Source organism: Eschrichtius robustus, chromosome 13 (genome assembly GCF_028021215.1).
Source record: "Eschrichtius robustus isolate mEscRob2 chromosome 13, mEscRob2.pri, whole genome shotgun sequence".
In the NCBI taxonomy this organism is placed as follows: domain Eukaryota; kingdom Metazoa; phylum Chordata; class Mammalia; order Artiodactyla; family Eschrichtiidae; genus Eschrichtius; species Eschrichtius robustus.
The window spans coordinates 68,106,117-68,127,175 of record NC_090836.1 but is presented as its reverse complement, the minus strand read 5'-3'; the positions used below and the strand labels follow the sequence as shown (position 1 = coordinate 68,127,175).

Here is a 21,059-nt window from a genome sequence, read left to right as displayed (position 1 = left end):
AATGGTAAGTTGTTTCCTTCAACTTATTTTTAAAATTAATATATATGAATTTTAAAATAAAGTTATATCCATATTAAATGATATTTTGTACATCTAGGTATAAAACCATGGACTGCTCATTTTGCCTACTTTACTACAGTAGTTGAAATATTAATGTAAAATATAGGGGAAAAAAACCTATGCCAGATAAGAGGACCTCTCATAATAATATGGAATATTGATATGAAGTAATTATAATCTGTTTGAATCTATTATTTTCTTTTAGCTTTTTTTTCTTTTAGGCATTTTCAATTAAAAAAAAAAAGAAACTAAATTTTCTAAGCCAGTGGTTTGGCAATAGCAAAATTCTAGATGTATTCACCAGTATATATACATATAAGTGCTCCTCAGTGTATTGAATACATTTATGTGCAAACACCAAGTTAGACTGTGTGTCATACAAAGAAGTGTAAGCCACAGTCTCGGCCCTTCAGGTGCCCATGGTCAACATATATACAGTATATACAGTAATTATAGTTTATGTACCATATGTAGGTATTATATGTACCAAAGCTATTTGGAGTCCAAGAATAGGAAGATTTGCATCTAACCAAGGTTAGTGGGAAAGATTTTTATGAGGAAGGGAAATTTTTATCATAATGGGTAAGGTCTAGAAAGGTGGAAATATCAATAGTTGGGCTGAGCTTTACCAAAGAAAGGAATTATAAAGGACATCTAAATGAAGAAAGCCCCCTCCCTTTCGTGTTCTTTCTTTCACAGGAGAATGCTATAAAATAGGAGGAGTTGCCTGATCTACACACTGCAAGTCATATGATTAGCCTTATTTCCCTCGTTTTTATCACCAAATGACCATCTTTTCTTTCAGGCAACAGTTGCAGCTTTTGCAGCTAGTGAAGGCCACTCCCACCCTCGGGTAGTCGAGCTGCCAAAAACAGATGAAGGCCTTGGTTTTAATGTGATGGGAGGAAAGGAGCAAAATTCCCCCATTTATATCTCTCGCATCATTCCTGGAGGGGTGGCCGAAAGACACGGAGGCCTCAAGCGAGGAGACCAGCTACTATCAGTGAATGGAGTGGTATGTTCATGACATAATCAGAGGTTTTTCTCTCTAAGCACATTCTTGTTTTCCCCTGCTGTTACTAAAGTCAATGTTGAAATCCCAGAACAAATCTTAATTTTGTGTCCAAACAGCTTCCTCAGCATTGATGGATATTAAGCCTACAAAAGCAGTAATTTTATAGTTTTGATGTCTCATTTTGTCTTATTCAGGGATGATAAGTAGGACCTAGTGGGAAAATCATCCCAAGATACTATCCCAACTAGTAGAATTTCCCCCATATAATACTATAATTGAATTAATATTTAAAAGAACATAATTTCAAGTCACTTTTATTCAGTTATTATAAGCAAATATACACATTTAAAAAATAAAGCTAAAACTTCTCACTCTATATATTTTTCATTTTCATTAAAGAGGAAGAATAATTTTAATATGTGTAATAATAACACACATAGAAAAGGCTAATGCACAGATAATTCTGTAAGCCGGGTATACAGCTATAGTATAACAAAAATATATCAGCCTCTTTCCTGGAAAAGTTTGATTATATTATTTATTCATCATATTTATTTTAGTTTTCACATAAAGTTAAAACTAAGAGCATACATTTTTTTCATAACCTCATATTCTTTGGATGCCATCACCTCCACGTGTAATAACGAGTTGTTAATGAAATGGCTTCATGTGAAATGAATAATTTTTCCCCATAACTTCTACTTAAATCAAAAATAATTAACCTAAAAGCATAAATTTCAGAAGTATAGATAGGAACATATCAAAGTTTACTTTTCTGTTCACCTAGGATCTGTCTTCTAAGAACTTAAGATTTTAAAAAATAAATTAGATTTGGGTTATTTGTGGCCATATTGATTTCTGCTAAGGACATAATATCCAAAATAACTGAATTTGGAATGTGATATTTTGTTGGTAACTATGGCGTAAATTCTTCTATTTATATCTTGCATTTTTTTTTTAGCCTGATTAGTAGTTTTATAGGACCCAAAATCATTCATTCAACTCCACTGATCTCTGATGTACATCAAAATCATCAGTCCATGAATATTTTATTTCCCTTAAGCACTCCAATTCTAAAATTACCATTTCATTTACTTTTTTCTATGCAACAATGCTTTGAGATGAGCTTCTTATTGACCTTTAGATAACTGTGACTTTTTCAAAGCATGTTTCAACTGACAATTTCATAGTCAAGCTTTCTAGGAGAGGGCTCTAGAGCTAGGTCATGCAATTATGCCACAGAGTAATCTGTGCCTCAGTATGAAATTACAATTTCTCTGAATATATTGGGTAGATCAAAAGAGAGTATAGATTTTAAAACATGAGAAGTACAAAAAAAGAACCAAAACTATATTAATAGTAAGTGTATATATATAAAGCAACAGTAAATATATATTAAATCAATTTAATATGAGTTGACTTTAAGCTATATGTCAGAAGGGCTAAAGAGCCTTTGTTTAACCCATACATTTGCAGGGAACCCAGCTGCTGCCATTTCATAACCACTCATCCATTCCTTGCAATGACCATGTGACTTTATCTGGGCGTCTGCGGGAGGAATTGGAGCAATGGAATCAGACACAACAGGCTCTACCACTCAATATCCATATTTTTATGGATTAATATCCCCTAAACCTGAATTTCCTAATCTGAGTAAGGGAGTAGTGACTAATTTGAAGGGCTCTGATGAAAATTAAAATGAGGCAAAATGTCTGTTGAGAGCTATCCTGTGATAATTTGGTTATACACACCTTTGATAGGTAAGTGTGGTTACTGCAGAATGTTGAAAAGGGTTAGCAGTCCCCCTATGATATTGCTATTGCCAGTTATAAGTTTTAAAGCAAATTCTGCTACACATATAGGCATATTTTAGCAAACATTTACTAGCAAATAGGCATTAATAGACTCATACCACCTCTTCCGTAAGTTTGATGACATCCTAGTTCTCTGCCCATTCAGATGTTCCAATCATTACCTTGAAGAAAAGGTTTACTTGAGGCAGATGAAACAACGTTCCAGAGCCAGGATTTTGTTATCTTTATATTCAGCATCAAACAACCAGAAATTCTACTAGACTGACAGTTGGAAATAAGAAGCTTTAGTGTTCAACTTAGGCCACTGATCCTTTGGTACAGGCTGTGGGCCTCCTTAAGAGTTTTGTAACCTGGTCATTGCAAAGGTGGGGGACGTCTCCAAAATCTTTAGTATTCCACTTATATTTAAAACCTTTAATTTTGTCGATTAAGTTCCATTTATAATGCTAGTTAATAAGTCACTAATTGTGCCAGTGAGAATCCATTTCTGACATATGTTGCTAATAAAACAAAGCATCAAGATGGGTATAACAAATGCTTTTGTAGTGACCAACCTCTAGAATGTTGCCTTGGTAACACCCTATATGTTTGCTGACCACCTAGACTGCTTTAAGCTTCTAAGTTGGAGTTTAAAACATTGTACATCTATATAGTCAAACTATACATTATAAACTACCTATTTTAAAGTACTTAAAAGTAAGTTATATACATTTTAGCAGTACTAATATTTATCAGATATTCATCAAAAGGTAGTTTTCCTTCTGTAAATGAGAAATTTCATGACCCAGTGGGTTTCCAATAGTCACACAAAGTAGTTAATCCAAGGCAACAACCCTGGGCTCCTAACACTGAATCCACAAGTCTTTTCAGGATAAATAATTCCAGGCAGATAGCAGTATTTAATGAAAAAAAAAATTCTGTAATGGAAGGGCCAAAAAGAGAAAATGTTAGCAAATGATCAAATTTACACTTTAAAATAAAGTACCATTTGGGGAAATTAATATGGAAGATTTTCAGAACATGCTATTCTAAACTGAGAACAAATTTTGGAAGGAAGTGATTTGAAGGGCTGAAGCAAACCTTACTACTTCAGTACAAGTACTCTGGGGAAAATTTCCTAGTGTCCTACTTGAAAAGTAAAGAAATTGTTGCATGGACCTTTAAACATCTGAAAAGACAGATGAAAAGATGTCTTAATTATGCATGTTTGTTTTTATGCCCTACCTGCTTTTAGAAAGGATATATCATGATATCTGATAAAAAGTAAAATATGTTAATACAGAATTATTAACATGGCATGTTAGGTAATGAAGTGGGATAGAAAGGAAGAAAATCAATAAATAGAAATAAAGAAAAGATACAGCAGTAGAGCAAGTACTTTTTTTTCTCTTAGCCTCTTAGAAATCAATACAGAAGGAAACTCATACCAGCTCAGCTATCATTGGCAGGGATTTTTTTCTATCCCTGAGTTCCAGGAGAAATTTCCCATGGGATTTTTACAAATGAGATATTGAATCACCTAATACAATTTTATAGAAAATGCAGAGGCTTTTTGCGCATGGCTACTTCTTAGGTCAATCCTCAGTAAAAACTTAGAGCTGAATGCTCAATTAAAATTTAAGGGTAACAGGAGGTCACAATGTTACAGTTAGAATTTATAGCTTTCTAATGATCTCCTTTTCACCCTTTTATACCGAAGTGTTTCATCAGCAATTTTGAGAAGGACCTAAAGGGCTGTATATAAAGGTTACAGCCAACATGCAGCCAGCAGGGACAGTAAATACATTTAGTGATAGAGTCTGGATACAAAAAATATCAATAGAATGGTACAATAGGCCTAATTTAATAAGAATCTACATGAAGTCCTGCTCATTTGCCCAGAAAACTAGCTACCTATGTGCAGAATCAGGAAGGAATGGCTAAATAACAAAACCTGAAAAAAAAAAAAAAAAAAGCCCGGGGGATTTCAATTGATTTCAAGAGAAAAATGAAGCAAGTTGAGGGGAAAAAAAGAAAAACACAAAAATATGTTAATGTAATCATAGGGGCCATTAATACAAATATCATGTACAGACAGAGGAGGAGACTGGTCCAGCTCTGAATAAGCTGTTCAGCTCACACCCCACTGTGCTTTGATCCTGGTTCCATCCTTGGAAAGAACAATAAGCTCATCCGGAGTCAAGCAGTCTTGTATGGGAAGAAGGACTTGCCTTGTTTAGGGTAGAGAAGAGACTCAGGGGAACGATGGCTGCCTTCACTTGTCCTCCAGTGTGTGAGGCAGCAGATGGCAGAACCAAGACCAGTGGATAAAAGCCACAGGGAAGGCAGATTACAGCTTATTATAAGAAAGGACCTTTAAATGCATAGGGAAAGACTGAATCATAAGTCAGTATGTGCCCATCATTTGAAGTTTTAATCAGAGATTAGAAGACTAACCAGCAAGAGTATTTCAAAATATGTGTACAGTGTAGAGGGCTGGAACAGTTGGTCCCAAGGTCCCTTCTAACTGTGTGACTGTGTTTTCAGATGGGATTTTGCTGAGACTCCTAAATACCCCTACACACACACACACACACACACACACACACACACACACACACACACACACACACACACACACACACACACACACACGCCCTCCTTATACAGGTAAGTAGGCTCTACCTACTCTCTGTGTACCCTACTAATGAGACATTTTTTTCTTGAACAGAGCATTAGACATATACTACAATATAATGCTTTTTATTTATCTAGCACTTTACAGTTTATGAACAGTATTTACCTAAAATTCTCCCATTTGTTCCTCAAAAGTCTCATGAAATGGGTAGGGTCAGAGTTTGTTCTCTCTCTCTCTCTCTCTCACACACACACACACACACGCAGAAATGGATACACACACATGTGCACACACAGGCCCACACCAAATACACACACAAGAAGTGAATTTCAGCCTTCATTGTGATCATAACCGATGCTTACCAAATGTAATAACTGGTTACTTAAAAAGTAAATCCCAATGAAATCTGAATAAGCTCCATGGATTGAGCCTATGTCAATGCCCTGGTTTTAATATTATACAGTTGTTTTAAAAGATGCTAATATTTAGGGAAGCTGGGTAAAGGGTGCACAGGACCTCCCTGCACATTTCTTTTCAACTTCCTGTGACTCAATAATTATTTCCTAATAATTTTTTAAAAGGGAGGAAGTCCCCAAGAATCAACCTGAAATATGATATCCTGGTGCTGATGGGAGAGAGGACAGATGGAGACAGGAAGGCACAGGGCAGAAAGATAAAATAAAAGCATAAGAACTTTAAAAATATGTCATAGTCAAAAGAGACCTTCATTAGCTCCTGAAATCCAGGCATTGTTTTTAGAGCATCATTGGTAGGGAAATTGCAGTTAAATTTGCCCAGCTCTGTAGTTAATCCTAAATAAAGCTGTTGATACAGTGTATGAACAGTGCTAATTGATTTTTAAGCATAACAGATGAATGAGTAAAACTTGAGGGATGGAACAGAATAAATTGTTTTCCTGGAATCTGGCTTTTCTCCCATTTTATAAATACCTATGCCAAGTTAAGGGTGAGTCCTCACAGCCCAAATTATTTATGCAGAAAGGCTGTCAGGTGTGGAATGAGGATGAAACATAAATTAGAACTGTCTAGATCTGAGCTCTCTGAACCTACAGCGTCCCAGATGGGAAATCTGTATTAAATCTTACTTATCTATTATCTGAACAAAGAGAAAATATACATAAGAAGATATTTTTAATTACTATGAAATACACTATAAGATTTCTATGAAAATTTAAGCTCTACATTAAAAACACCTGCCCCATTGACAGCAGTAATTTCTGTTCATTGCCTTCAGTCTTAGAACAGCACCTATCTACATAGTCAAAGCTCCATATATATTTGTTTAACTCCAGGCACCATTGTAAGCATTTTACATATTGAATTTGTTATTTCCTCGTAATGATCTTTTGTGGTAGGTGCTTTTATTGTCACTCTTATTTTACAAATGAGGAAACTGAGGAAGAGCGAGATCAAATGACTTGTCCAAGGTCGTACAGCTACTGAATGACAGAGATGGAGAGTCTAACCTGGGCAGTCTGGCCTTATTCATCCTAATTTAAGGGTAAATAAATATCTTAGCCCTTAAAAGATAAGTATTTTCCTGTATGGTGTAGAAAAGATCACGTTTGTTTTTTCTGGTTTTTTTTTTTTTAACTTTTATGGGTTTGCATAAGCATTTTTGGTTGGGAGAGGGTCTGTTGTTTTTCTGTTTCTCATAAAAGGCTTTGACCTTTAAAAAGTTAAGAACCATTCCTGAAAAGCAGTAGCATTTTGGAAAAGGAGGCATTTACTTGAATTCGAATGGCTCAGAATCCTGAGGGGGTGCAGAGAGTTTGGTATGAAAGTGTTTGATGGTTCCATCCCTGTCTAACCCATCACTCCACCTTGTGTCAGGCGCAGAAAGCACAGGGCCAGAGTGTGGCCTGAACAGCCAGTGACAGCCCTGATCCACACTCACCCTTGGGGGTCCACGCGGCTGTTAGAGGGAAGCCGTGCAGGCATAAAGAGGGGGAAGGCAAAGCAGAGCCTCAGCCTTTGGGTCCCTGTAGAGGCCTGGCATGAGCGTCCCTAAGTTCTAGGCTAGGAGGCCTCAAGTAAAGCTATTCTCAAATTCTCTTTGCCAAGGAATTGTTACCAGATTCTTTACCTTGCTGGGCAGCTGAGTGCGAGATTGTTTGGGTTATAATTAAATAGGAGTGCAAGCTGGAATTTCAGTTAAGTGCTGAAAATTTTTGTTCTCTGAATAATTTCATGTGACACTCCACTCACAGTTGTGAAGGCTCCAAGAGAAGTATGATTATGTTGCCTTAACCCAGTCACTTTAGGAATGGCACAAACAAGGCAGCATAATCCGGTATATTTTGCAACATTGAACAGGTAGTGTTCTAGTCCCCTTCATTCTGAATTGGCTCATGATAGATCTTTTCACTTAAAAAGCAGAATAGAAGAATATTGTGCTATCCCAACTGAGCAGGTAACAATAGCTCACAGGCCAGAACTGCTACATTCCCGCCCTGTGATTTCAGCCTACAGGAATGGGCACCAGGTACATTAGCTCTCAGACGTGAATAGACCAGCTTGAGCTTTGAGCATACCCTGAGGCTGTGCTGATGAAATTGACCGAAAATGTATCAATGCCAGAATACACTCACATTTAGCAAGTATTAAAGTACAAGTCTCTATATGCTGGAAAGCATTCCCACCCATGGGGTCAGACTGACCTAAATCTCTATTTAGATTGCTAGTAATGGGTATTTGACTATTCAGTTCTCTTCTGGTACAGTCTTTTTTGTAGTTATTTTTACCATTTGTTGTTTGTGTTTTTCTCATTTTGTGCTATTTTAGCAATATTTTTCATTCATTCAACAATTATTTGTAAAGCACTTATTATGTGACAGCTGCTAAGCAGAGACCTGGGTATAAATGTGAACAAAAGAGAAAGGGTTATAACCTTCGTGGAACTTTCTGTCTGGTAAAGAGTAGAAAAATAGTGATGATGATGGTAATAAACATACAGGCATACCTTGTTCATTGTGCTTTGCAGATAATTGAGTTTTTTACAAATTGAAGGTTTGTGGCAACCTTGCATTGTAAGATGATGGTTAGCATTTTTTAGCAATATTTTTAAATTAAGGTATACACATTGTTTTTTTAGACATAATTCTGTTGTACACTTCATAGATTACAGAGTAGTGTAAACATAATTTTATATGCACTAAGAAACCAAAAAGTACGTGTGACTTTTTTTTTTTTTTAATTTTATTTATTTATTTATTTATTTTGGGCTGTGTTGGGTCTTCGTTTCTGTGCGAGGGCTTTCTCTAGTTGCGGCAAGCGGGGGCCACTCTTCATCACGGTGCGCTGGCCTCTCACTGTCGCGGCCTCTCTTGTAGCGGAGCACAGGCTCCAGACGCACAGGCTCAGTAGTTGTGGCTCACGGGCTTAGTTGCTCCGTGGCATGCGGGATCTTCCCGGACCAGGGCTCGAACCCGTGTCCCCTGCATTGGCAGGCAGACTCTCAACCACTGCGCCGCCAGGGAAGCCCCCGTGTGACTCACTTTATTGTGATATCTGCTTCATTGTGGTGGTCTGGAACCAAACCCTCAGTATCTCCAAGGTACGCCTGTATACATATCCATGTAGATGTAACTGGTGGTATAGCCATCACTTATCCCAGCATAAAGGAAATTCCCCCAGAGATTCAGTTCAGTCACACTGGTCAGAGTAATGAGATTTTTACTCCATGTGTGTATTAGTTTCTGTGGCTGCTGTAACAAATTACCACGAACCTGACACCTTAAACAATAGAAGTTTATCCTCCCACATTTCTGGAGGCCAGAAGTCAGAAATCAGTTTGAATGACCCCAAACCAGGGTATTAGCAGGGCTGGACTCCCTCCAGAGGCTCTAGGGGAGAATTTGCTTCTTGCTTCTTTTTTTTTTTTTTTTTTTTTTTCACTTTTGCTACCTTTATTCAACATTGTATCAATATGCTTCTTGCTTCTTGCAGCTTCTGTGTTGAATCTCCCTCTACTTCTTTCTTACAAGGACACTTCTGATTGCATTTAGGGCATTTAGATAAGTCAAGGTAATCTCATCTCAAGATTCTTAAGTTGCTCATATCAGCAAGGACCCTTTTTCCATACAAGGCAACATTTACAGGTTCCAGTGAATAAGACCTGATGTCTTTGAAAACCATTATTCTAAATTCAGAGGGCTTACAAGTTTCCAGGGCTATGGAAAGGGATCACTTGTCCACAGACCATGAGCACACTGGTTTTCCACTCTCAGGACAGTATATGCTGAATATTTTCCACCTACTCCTGGTTCTGACAATGCAACTTTCTATTTCCCCTCCCACTTTGAATACTTTTCTCCTTTTACTTCTACCTGTATAATCAGTGAAGCTTTTCATCCTTCTCTTCCTCCTGCCCCCCCCGCCCCCCGGCCCCAATCTCTATCTAGTCTTTGGATAATGGGGGAAAAAAAATGCAACCCTCTCTTTCTGCCTTACTGTCAAAGTCTTTCAGCTATTTCTGAGTTTCTTTATTTGCTCTGTAGATGTAAGCTGAAGGAAGCAAAGGGGGAGGAGAAGTACACAAAAAACTCAAATTTATATCAATACTTCAGAATATAACACTGCCTCATAATGAAGTACTATAACAAGTGTTAAAGGGGAAAAAGGAGAAGAAAACAAGGTGCCATATAAAAGAATAAGAGGAGCTCCTTTTAATAGTGTTAGGGATAGCCTCTTTGAGGGGTGACATTTAAGCTGAGACTAAGGGCAAGGATGAGTCAGTCATCATCAGAAGGAAGAGCTTGTGTGAAGGTATCCAGGCAAGAAAGTCCATGACTTGTAGTGTAGGACTGTTACCTACCAGGGTTCTTGGCCTTCCTTAATCAATAGAAATTGATAAGAAACCAGACAAGAAATTCAGGCAAGCCTTTACTGGGGCCCCTGCTGCGGCAGGGGGGAACAAAAATAAGTAACAGACTCCCTTGCTCGCTCCCCAAGGAGGGGCGAGCTCATTCCTATATGGGGTGAGAGTAGGGGTGTGTCCAGGGGTCTGGCCGGAGGGATGGCTTAGGTGCTTTGCCCACCCCTTTGGTGGTGCTGAGTACAGGGGGCATGCGCAGTACCCTGCCTTTTGCTCCCAACATCTTGTTTTTGCTCCTGGCTCTTCACAAGTAGCAGTGGGATTTGGTCCTTTTTTATCTTGTTGTCCATAATTTGCCCCAACTGTGTATGCACGCAGTTATTTTTGGTCCCTTATAGTTTCTTTGTATTTTGTTGCTGGAGGAGACGTTTGTCCAGGTGCAAGCCCTGCAGCAAAGGGTCCCAGTCTCAGGTCCCAGCCTGTCTCAGGATTGGCTGAAAAAAGAGCAGAGACTGGGTCATGGAGAGTTGGACAAGATGAGCTGAAGAGTGGTGGGAGCCAGATAGGGCAGATTCCTATAGGTGCTACCAAAAAGGTTATATTTTATTTTAAGTGCAATAGGAATCTCGATGTTGTCCATCAATTCTGAAATCTGGTGTTATGCTAAGAATTTCTGATACCTACTATGGCTAGTCACTAAAAACTGAAGTGTCTTACACTTCTTCTGTTTTAGTGTAGTATTATTATTTTTTCTATATTGAAATTTTCTTTCTAAACCCTTCAACCACTTGAATAAGATCTGGCATCTGATAACTTTAGAAGTAGTTTTCTGTCTTTTTATCACTACTTTTAATGGAAATTAGAAAACTTTTACTTTATTGTCAATTGATATTTTCAACATTTCAAATAAGTCATTACATTTCAAGTTCTTATAGTTTCTGAGGAGTTTAAGGATAGTCTAACCATAATATGACCATTTACAATTTGGGGGCTCTATTTCATCATCTGTAAAACAGAGATAATAATATCTTTCTCACATGGCTGATCTGAAGATTAAAATAAGAGAAAGTGTGTGAAAGTATCTGCCACTATGGCAGATATCTTTTAAAAACCCAATAGCTGGGACTTCCCTGGTGGCGCAGTAGTTAAGAATCCGCCTGCCAGTGCAGGGAACACGGTTCGAGCCCTGATCCGGGAAAATCCCACATGCTGCAGAGCAACTAAGCCCGTGTGCCACAACTATTGAGCCTGTGCTCTAGAGCCCACAGGCCACACTACTGAGCCCATCTGCCACAACTACTGAAGCCCACGTGCCTAGAGCCCATGCTCCGCAGCAAGAGAAGCCACTGCAATGAGAAGGCCGTGCACCGCAACCAAGAGTAGCCCCTGCTCGCCACAATTAGAGAAAGCCCGTGCACAGCAACAAAAACCCAACACAGCCAAAAATTAAAAATAAATAAAATAATTAACCCCAATAGCTGCTAACTATTAATTATTATTAACTGTTAATATAAATTTCTTTAAAGCAGGTAATAGTCTCCTTCCTATCTTACAATTTTCTTGCATGTAGATATAAACTTTCAGCTCAGACTAAGTCATTTCCTCTGCTCTGTTTATTTTCAAGAGACAATAAACGTCTCTCATTAAATATTCTAATTTAAGAGGCAGTTAGCTCCCACTCATGTGCTGTTGATTATTGGCAAGTCATTGGATTTTTGGGTGTCCTTACATCTGTAAAACTGATGTAACGACAGCGTCCTATCTACCTTTCCTAATGAAGGTAAAAGAGAGAATTGATAAATATAGCACTGGCAAAAATATGACTTTATCTTTCCACAAAAATACAGCATTATTGCTGTATATTATTATTAAACAGCCTTTTCATCAAACCCCCAGATGGATGTCTTCATAGTTCTTGTGGCAGCAAAGTCTTAATTTACAAAAGCAGAAAATGTAAACAGAGTAAGGATCCTTCTATTAGACTGAGAAATAAGCTCTATTGGCTGAGAAATAAGCGGTTCACCTTGAAGGAATACAGTGCTTGCCTTCAAGTTCTGTGCTAGGTCACGTTCTGGCATCATTTATGCTTTATGAAACTCATCAAACCCAATTACCAGTTATTGTTTTAACCATTATTGGAGAAACCAATTTCTGTTGCCTAAAAGCTATGCTTTATGATTCGATTTAAGCCCAACCTGCTTGAGAAGGACCATTCTTCTAACTTACTAAATGTTGGCCTGGAGACTACTGGTACCAGCCTAAAGCAAAGTCGGAATGTTGTTAATATAACCACAGCTCCATAGGTGTACCCAATGAAATGCAAACCAAGTTAAGTCTCAGAGTTTGTACAGTTTTATAGAATGGATTTTGATCTTGTTCCTGATTATACACTCAAAGAAAGAAGACACTGATACAGATGGGAATCAAATAACACTTCATGAGCTACATGTGATTACTGGGAGGTTCATGTAACATGCCCAAACTTTAACTCAAATGTTAGTTGCTGAGCCTCAGCTATGGGAAATTCAGTGAGAGAGTCTTAGAAGTTGTGGTGCCAGAACCACAGTTTCTAAATTCAGCCATGGGGTGTGGACAGTTTTAATGAAGTTGCAAAGTGTCTCATATTGAACCATAAGCCTTCCCTCCTTGGTTTGCTCTGTCTTCTCTCATAGATACAGAATCATTCGTTGGTAACTTTTTTGCTGCTGACTTTACTCTGAAATGTAGATTACATTGTAGCCCTTCGGTGGCACCTAAACACTTCTCAGAAGTCATGTTTTTATTCATAGGTGTGCCTGTTATCACCAGCAACTATGCAAATATGGCGTAGCTTAAGACTTAGGAATGTAACTTTGAATATGAAGCAAGGCACTGAGACTTTACATCCTGGAGTTAAAGTCTGAATATGTTGCAATTATGTTTTTGACTGAGCCTGAATTTAAATCTCTGCAAGGCTGGTATGCACAAGATTTGATCTCCTAAAATCAGCCTGAGCCTAGCTTATCACCCAGCACCTGCGTCTCAACTCAGCTTTTTCGTTCTGAACTCATCACCACATATGCAGTAGTCAGTATATACTCAGAAATATAGTAAAATGTGACATTAGAAAACCTGAGGATTCTAGACAGTCACTGAGCTTCTACTTCTGAAAGCCACGGGAGCATGATGCTGTAATAGATTTGGTTTTGTAAAAGTAGATTTGGCTCCCCTTAGAGTAGGAGTGATAAATTTGACTACAGTGGGGACCAAGAGGAGATTATATAAATGAATGGAGATGACCAAGTGGGAACTGTGGCAATCTAGAGAGGAAATGTCCCAACACAGTTCCAGCCAGTTATTGCCATTGGATAATGTGGACAGTGTTGGCGGACAGTTCAGAATTTTTAAAAACAAAAAACACCTTCTGGCTTTGTAGAGGAGATGATATATAAGTAGAATTTTAAAAGGATAAATAGTAGTTATCTATAGAAATGTCGGTTGATGGAGGGTTACTCCAGGCAGAGGAGACAACATAATGCACAAACGTAAGAAACAGCATGATGTCTGTAGCGAAAGAGTAAGGCAGGGCTTCCCTGGTGGCGCAGTGGTTAAGAATCCGCCTGCTAATGCAAGGGACACGGGTTCGAGCCCTGGTCTGGGAAGATCCCACATGCCGCGGAGCACCTAAACCCGTGTGCTTCAACCACTGAGCCTGTGCTCTAGAGCCCATGAGCCACAACTGCTGAGCCCACGTGCCACAACTACTGAAGCCCGCACACCTAGAGCCCATGCTCCACAACAACAGAAGCCACCGCAATGAGAAGCCCAAGCACTGCAACGAAGAGTAGCCCCCGCTCGCCACGACTAGAGAAAGCCTGCGCACAGCAACGAAGACCCAATGCAGCCAAAAATTAATTAATTAATTAATTAATTAATTTTTAAAAAATAAAAGGGTATTAAGGGAATATTGTGAAAAACATATGGCAATACAGGTGAAATGGATGAATTCTGTGAAAGATACGTACTAAAAAAAAAAAAAAAAGTAAGGCAAAGTGTGGTGGGATTGGGTTTGGAGGGATGGGCAGGGGCCATGTTGTAGTGTGCCCCATAAACCATGATAAATAGTCTGGACTTATCATTTGAAGGTGGTAGGAAATGGCCAACATAACATGGTTTTTTTTTGCATTTAGATAAGTTGATCTGGCAACTGCCAGCATGTGGGAGTGGGAGTATGTGAAGGAGTGGAGAAAAAACTGGACGTGGGGAGATCAACTAGGAAACTCCTAGGAGTTTTGGAGACACGTGATGAAGTTCTTGCAAGAAAAGAATTAGGATGGAGAGAAAGGAAGAGATTTCAAAACTATTTTGGAGGTAATGGTACTATAAGCAAGACCTGGTGGTTGACTAGATGTGAGAGGTAAAGGAGAGGGAATTACCAAGGAAGTCCTAAGTTTCTGGCATGGTTCCTGCCTCTTGTTGATACAGGAGAAAAGATGTTTCAGGCTGAGCTCTCAGGAGGACTCGGTGACCTCAGGTCAGAGGCGGGAGCCCACAGGCATCATGGACGAATGTAAAGAAAACTGCATTTCGGGGCCTTAGAGTACAGTTCCACTTGGTGATGGTCCAAAACGTGTTCCAGTGACTTGGCAATTAAAAAAAAAAAAAAAAAGGTGTTTCAGGCAAGAAAGTGAGGTGCCCATTACTCAGCAAATTGTGGTGTCTGCAGGTCATCCATGTGAAAGTATACAAAATAGAACGATTTCATCTGGTTTTGGAGAGGGCATAGGTTTTAGGCCGCAGGTAATTTTAAATGAATTAACTGAGTTCTAGCAAACTGGCAGCATTTTAAAGTAGAAAACTTTATTTTTTTAAAAAATTCTGCTTTGTAAACTTTTCACTAAATCAATTTGTCTTAGTCAGAGTTTCTCAACCTTAGAACAGTTGATATTTTAAACTGGATAAGTCTTTGTTGGAGAGGCTGTTCTGTCTATTGTAGGATGTTTGGCCGCATTCCTGGCCAGTCACACTCCCGCCTCCAGTGGTGACCAACAAAAGTGTCTCCAGACATTGCCAGCTCTCCCCTGAGGGGTGAAATCATGCCTGGTTGAGAACCATTTTCTTAAACTAAACTGGTCCAATTTCAAGGAGACTGATACAAACCAAATATTAGGTGCACCATTAAAATCTAAATTGCATACATTATACACTGTATGGTGTATGTGAATAGAATGGACTTCCTACCAAATCATAGCATGCACGGAATTTCACAAATGAGGCCAATTCTTGAAAAGAGACTTTATCTAAGGCTTGTCTCTGAATTGAGGATCTGTGAGGAGGAGCCCTGCAGTTGACCCTAATTACCTTCTATAACAAAGGCAAGGAGATTGACCGCTCACCATTATTGAACCTGTCTTTACAGGCAAACAGTATTTTAAGAATACCACTTTAAAGGCTTCAATCAGACTGCCAAAAAAGAATTATTAACCACGTGCCATGTGCTTGGCACTGGGAAAGGGACAGTTTAAACAAATCATAGCTCATACCCTAAAGGAGCTCACTTCTATCTAATTCTCCTAGAAACATCAAGTTAAGTTTTTCATAAATAGAGAGGACCACATTACTTATAATTGGCCTGAGCTGTAGGTTTGGGTGATTTGAGAAATTCTGTGTCAATATGTCATAAACAGAGATATGCTAAGGCCTCACCACTTTTCTCTTCTGCCTAAGTCTAGAAGGCACAGTATCTATTTGACTACTCAATAAAGTCTAAAAATGAAGTCTTCAGGGTACCAGAGCCCTCTGAGTTTTACAATAGATCTGAAATAAGGCTGGCCACAAGGCTAGGAGTGGGACAGCTGCTAATCCTGAAATTCTTTTTATTTTTATGCCCATGATCTGTTTAATTTTTTTTAAAGTGTATATTAAATGATCATTATTATGTTGCTCTTCATTCTTATACAATGTTAGAAGCAATTTTAAATATTACTGACCAGGATGTAGTAATTTCTCGCTAATTACCACAGGGAACCATTGCACACATCATTTCACATGGGTCCTGTTTTGTTGGATGCAGTTGGCAGGAGGGATAATGCAAAGCTGTCTGATGCTAGTTATCAGATCACACATCATTTTATGGTGTCAACATCTGTAGGTATTAAAATATTTTTTCCTCCAGTTGCATTGAATATAATTTTGCACATATTTTGAGTGTTCCACAAAGTACCCCAATCACTTAAACCTGCTTGGCCTCTAATAAATTTATTTAATTTTTAAGGAAATCATCGAGAGTTTAATTATGTGTAATTTTTTAGTAAGCATGTTTGATTATTCTGTGAAGAAAACAAGTCAAATATAGTCATTAAAATTCCCTCTGACGCACTTTCAGTTATTTTTAGGAACATGGGTAACCTAAGTTGAACTTTCAGCTTTACCACTCTTGGTTGTGTTACTCTTCCTAGATCAAACCATGATCACCTGCTTAGCTATTCCACCAAACCCTAAGTTTGAGAGCTACTAAATAGGGCAGTATATTGACAAAATATACGTAAATGCCCTGTATCTGAAGCACATATGTGGCCAAACGAGGTTGTACAACATTGCCTGGACATAGTCTTAACATGCATTCATTCATTCAAAAAGTATTTATTATCAACTGTAATAAAGATTAAGGAGGATAGGGGGTGTCAGGGTAGAGAGAGGAGGGTGCAGTGCTGGGCAGAGTGGCCTCAGTGAGAAGGTGATATTTGAGAAGAGGAATCAAGGAGATGAGGCGGGGGGAGCCGTATGAGTATCTAGGGAGGAACATTCCAGGCAGAGGAAAGAATCAATGCAAAGTCCCTAAGATGGGAGAGCACTGGCATGTTGGAGAAGAAACGAAGGTAGAGATGAATTGGGCAGTAGTAGCTCACAGTTTTAATTTTTAAAGTTTTTGCTAATTAAAAAAATGCAACTTTTCAAAAATGTATCTTCTACTCAATGTATATGCCACTATATTAATGGTAGTTTGAAAATCCCCAAACACTAGGTGTAGAAATAAAGCAGGCAGCCCTTTAAGTGTAGTAACAAAATTGACTTTTCTGTAGTAACAGAAAAGACTTCCTTTGAGTGCTTACAGGCCAGGCATTTCCTAAGCACTCTAAATGCACTGGGCAAATTAAGTCTCACAAACTAATTCAGTGTAATTTATGGAGTTTACGAAGCAATCTGTTAACTTCCCTGAACCTTAGTTTCCTCATTGCTAAGAGATGATAATAATAGTGGCTACCTTGTTTTTATGTTTTGGTGTTTAAGTGGCATAACATAGTTCCTGACACATAGTAGATACTATATAAATTATTTAAATTAATTAATTAATTAATTATAAATTATTTACTATATAAATTAATTGTGTTGATTGTTACTAGTTCATAATTAAGGGGGCAGCCATTGGTTTAAATAAGAAATCATTATGTTTTCTCTGAGAAGTGACAACATAGTTAAGTTACAAGTTTGTTGATGAACATTAATCAATCCATAAAACTTAGATATTTATTCATTCATTCATTTGGCAAAAAAAAAAAAAAAAAAAAAATATTATTGGGCCTGGTATTGTCTTAGTCACCAGTGAAATAAAAAATAAAAACCCCTGATTTCACACTTACAGGTATGGGGAGGAAATAGGCAGGGAAGAAGACTATCTCTGCAACATAGGTTATTTTGTAAATAAGGATAAGTATGGGGTTCCATGGGAGATCATAACAGGGGCATCTAACCCAGGCCTGGGAGGGCCAGAGATGGTTCCTTCTGTGAAGAAAACTCATAGGCAAGTAGGTGCTGGGTAGGTGGATGGAGGCAGCAAGGAGCACAAAAGGGCCGCCTCAGAGTAAACCATGCTAGAGTCCAGACACGAGAGAAAATGGCCAGGCCAGTTCTTCCATTTGGACCCTTAAGAGTTGGCAAATGAGGCTAAAAATGTAAGCAGGGCCCAGATTGTAATGAGGCACACCGGACTGCAAAGCTAGGGCTGCATCTGAGCAATATGGGGATTTAGACGGATTTTAAGCAAGAGAGTGACACGATCAAATATGCATTTCAGAAAGATTGCTGTGATTGCAATGTGAAGAGTGGTCTAGAAGGGGCTGGAATTTGAGGCAGGGTAACCAGGGGTAGATATAACTTAATGTTTTACTGAGAGAAGAAACAGATCTCATTATGAACCTGTTATGTAGGGAACAGCTATGTTTCTTTGTTACAATGCATTGTTATTTGGGGAAATGGGAGGAGAGGATCAATAATAATTGTACTAAAGGAGAAATATAAAACCAACTCATTTCATTTTCAAAAGAATTTCTAGGTCGACTGATTCGTAACTCTCTGGGATCTCACATCTGTCAGCCTCGAAATCACTGCAGTTTTTCATCTTAGGAGCCATTAGTGAAAAACAAAAATTCGAACATGCAGTGTTTCATAATTCTTCTTCACCATTTCTTAGTCAAACATCATCCTCGATTTATATCATTCACACTTAAACATGAATGATCTAGCAGGTCATGTAACTGAAGCTAGCATGGACAAATAAACAACCAAGAGTTAATGGAGGAAAGGAAAACTCAGGTTTCAGCAAATTACCGATGCCAGGAGAAAAAGCGTTCGGTCATGATTGAGTGGAATTCTGGTGGCCTTCCCTTATAATTGGGGTTTTGAAGCTCCCATAAACCACACTTCTACGTCCATAATTTCTGAGGTAATATAGCTAAAACCCCTTCATTTCACCTAAATGGCCCAGGCAATTGCAGTTATAATTTAGTTTTGCTCAAATTACTTCAAAGCTGTGCCTCAAAGCACTTTGAAAACAAAATTATCCTTTTTCCCACGTTCTTCAGTTTATTCTAGAATGACTCACCTTCCTCATGTTGATTCTGGGCTACAGCAGTCATACAAGAAATACGTGAATGCATCCTTATAAAATTTCCAAAGAATTCAATGTTAAAAAACTGGTCAGATTTTTTTTAAAAGCCCCTTTAATCATTTTCCTCTCCATCACTCCATTCCAGTTCCTGTTCCTTCCTCTCCCCCACTGAGGGAACTCTATGATGGTGGGTATTTATCCAAGTGTTTTCCTTTGCATGCAAGTACACACACACACATATATTCAATTATTTATTTATTTTTAGATATAAAGTGTATGAGACAATATAGAGCCGTGATTAGGTGGCCAGGCTTGGAGACAGATTTGTTACCCGTTAATGGTGCGCCCATGGAAACTTACTGTTCTTCAGTTTCCTCATATATAAAATTGGGATGATAATGTTACATACCTCACCAGGTATGTAGGAAGAGTCACTATTTTGATAAATTTAAAGCACTTAGAACAGTACCTGATAGTAAACACTCAATGAATGTTAGTCATTATTTTAAGTTTTTAAAATACACTAATATTTTCATATATACTTATTTTTCTATGACTTGCTTTCTCAGAACTATGTCTTGGATATCTTGTCTTCTCAGTACATACTTACGTTTTTTAATCTGCTGTATAGTATTCCATGGTATGTGGGTACCAGAGTTAATTCAACCATTCCCCTGTTTATGGACATTTAGCTTGTTACCCAATTGGTTTTTTTTGTTTTGTTTCATTTTGTTATTGTGAACACTGCTTCAACGAAAATCTTTATGTATATGAATGACTATTTTTCTAGGGTGAATACTGATAGGTGGCAAACGAGGTTAGGAGCACATGGGCACACTTTATTTTAATAGATGCTGCCAAATTGACCTCCAGCTTCTATTGCCAATTGTATGAGAATAAAAATTTCCACCAAATCCTCGGCAATAGTTATCAATTTTTAAAAATAAGTGAATAACTTTTATTCCATTCTGGATTTAATCTGCATCTCTCTAACTAATATTAAAGTTGAACACCTTTTACCTGAGAACTTTATGAGAGGGAACTAGTCATACAAAATCCTGGCAGGAATGAACCAGGCATGTATAATACAAAAAAGAACTCCAGTGTAATTTGGGGTTTGAATGAGGGGGAGAGTCTTAGAAGGTGGAGTTGGGGAGGCCAGCTGGGCGTGGAGAGTAAAGGTCCTTACAGGCCATTGTAAGGTGTTTACACTGAATTTTGAGCAAGAAAATAACATACTAGAGAATAAGTGCTATTTGGAATGGACTTTGAATGATGAGTGGAGGTTTCCTAAGACAGGAGAAGGAGGAAGAACCATCTAGTCTGAGGAAGTAAAACTGAGAGATTACGGAAACATGAAAATATGTGGTAAAATCAAAAGCATGGTGCTTATATGTTGAAGCTGAATATAAGGAAATAGAGTTGGACCTCCCTGTGTGATGGAAGTGCTTTGCATGCCACAGGATATTTTTATTTTCATTTTTAGAAAATGGGGAAATATTCATGGGGTAAGGGGACCCTCATTTATTGGGTGCATTCTGTGGGCCAGGTGTATGTAGCACTTGGCACTTTACGTGGGTAGTTCATTAAATTTTAAATGACATCTTTAAAGGAAATGTTATTCACATTGTTTTGCATGTTGGGAACTGAGGCTCAGGAAATGAAATAACTTTCCCTACGGTATACAGCTGGTAATCTTTGGGCCTATCCTTCAGAGCCAGCACTCACCAGATTGGGTGGGTACTATGCACTGTGCTGGGTCCTGGGAAGAAACAATCAAGGTAGCTCAGTCCCTGCCTTCAAGGACAGGGTCTACCAGAAATGTGTTCTTTCTGCCCTTCACTAGATTGT

General features: G+C 38.3%; 1 protein-coding gene across 8 annotated transcripts in view; it reads left to right on the top strand.

Moving 5' to 3' along the window:
* Window positions 1-21,059, top strand: part of LIN7A (lin-7 homolog A, crumbs cell polarity complex component) — a 242,791-nt gene that overhangs the window by 202,224 nt on the left and 19,508 nt on the right. For all 8 annotated transcript variants that reach the window (XM_068560209.1, XM_068560210.1, XM_068560207.1 and 5 more), the window contains one exon: window positions 866-1,075. In XM_068560209.1, coding sequence (XP_068416310.1) covers window positions 866-1,075 — 210 coding nt within the window. The remainder of the gene's footprint in view (window positions 1-865; window positions 1,076-21,059) is intronic.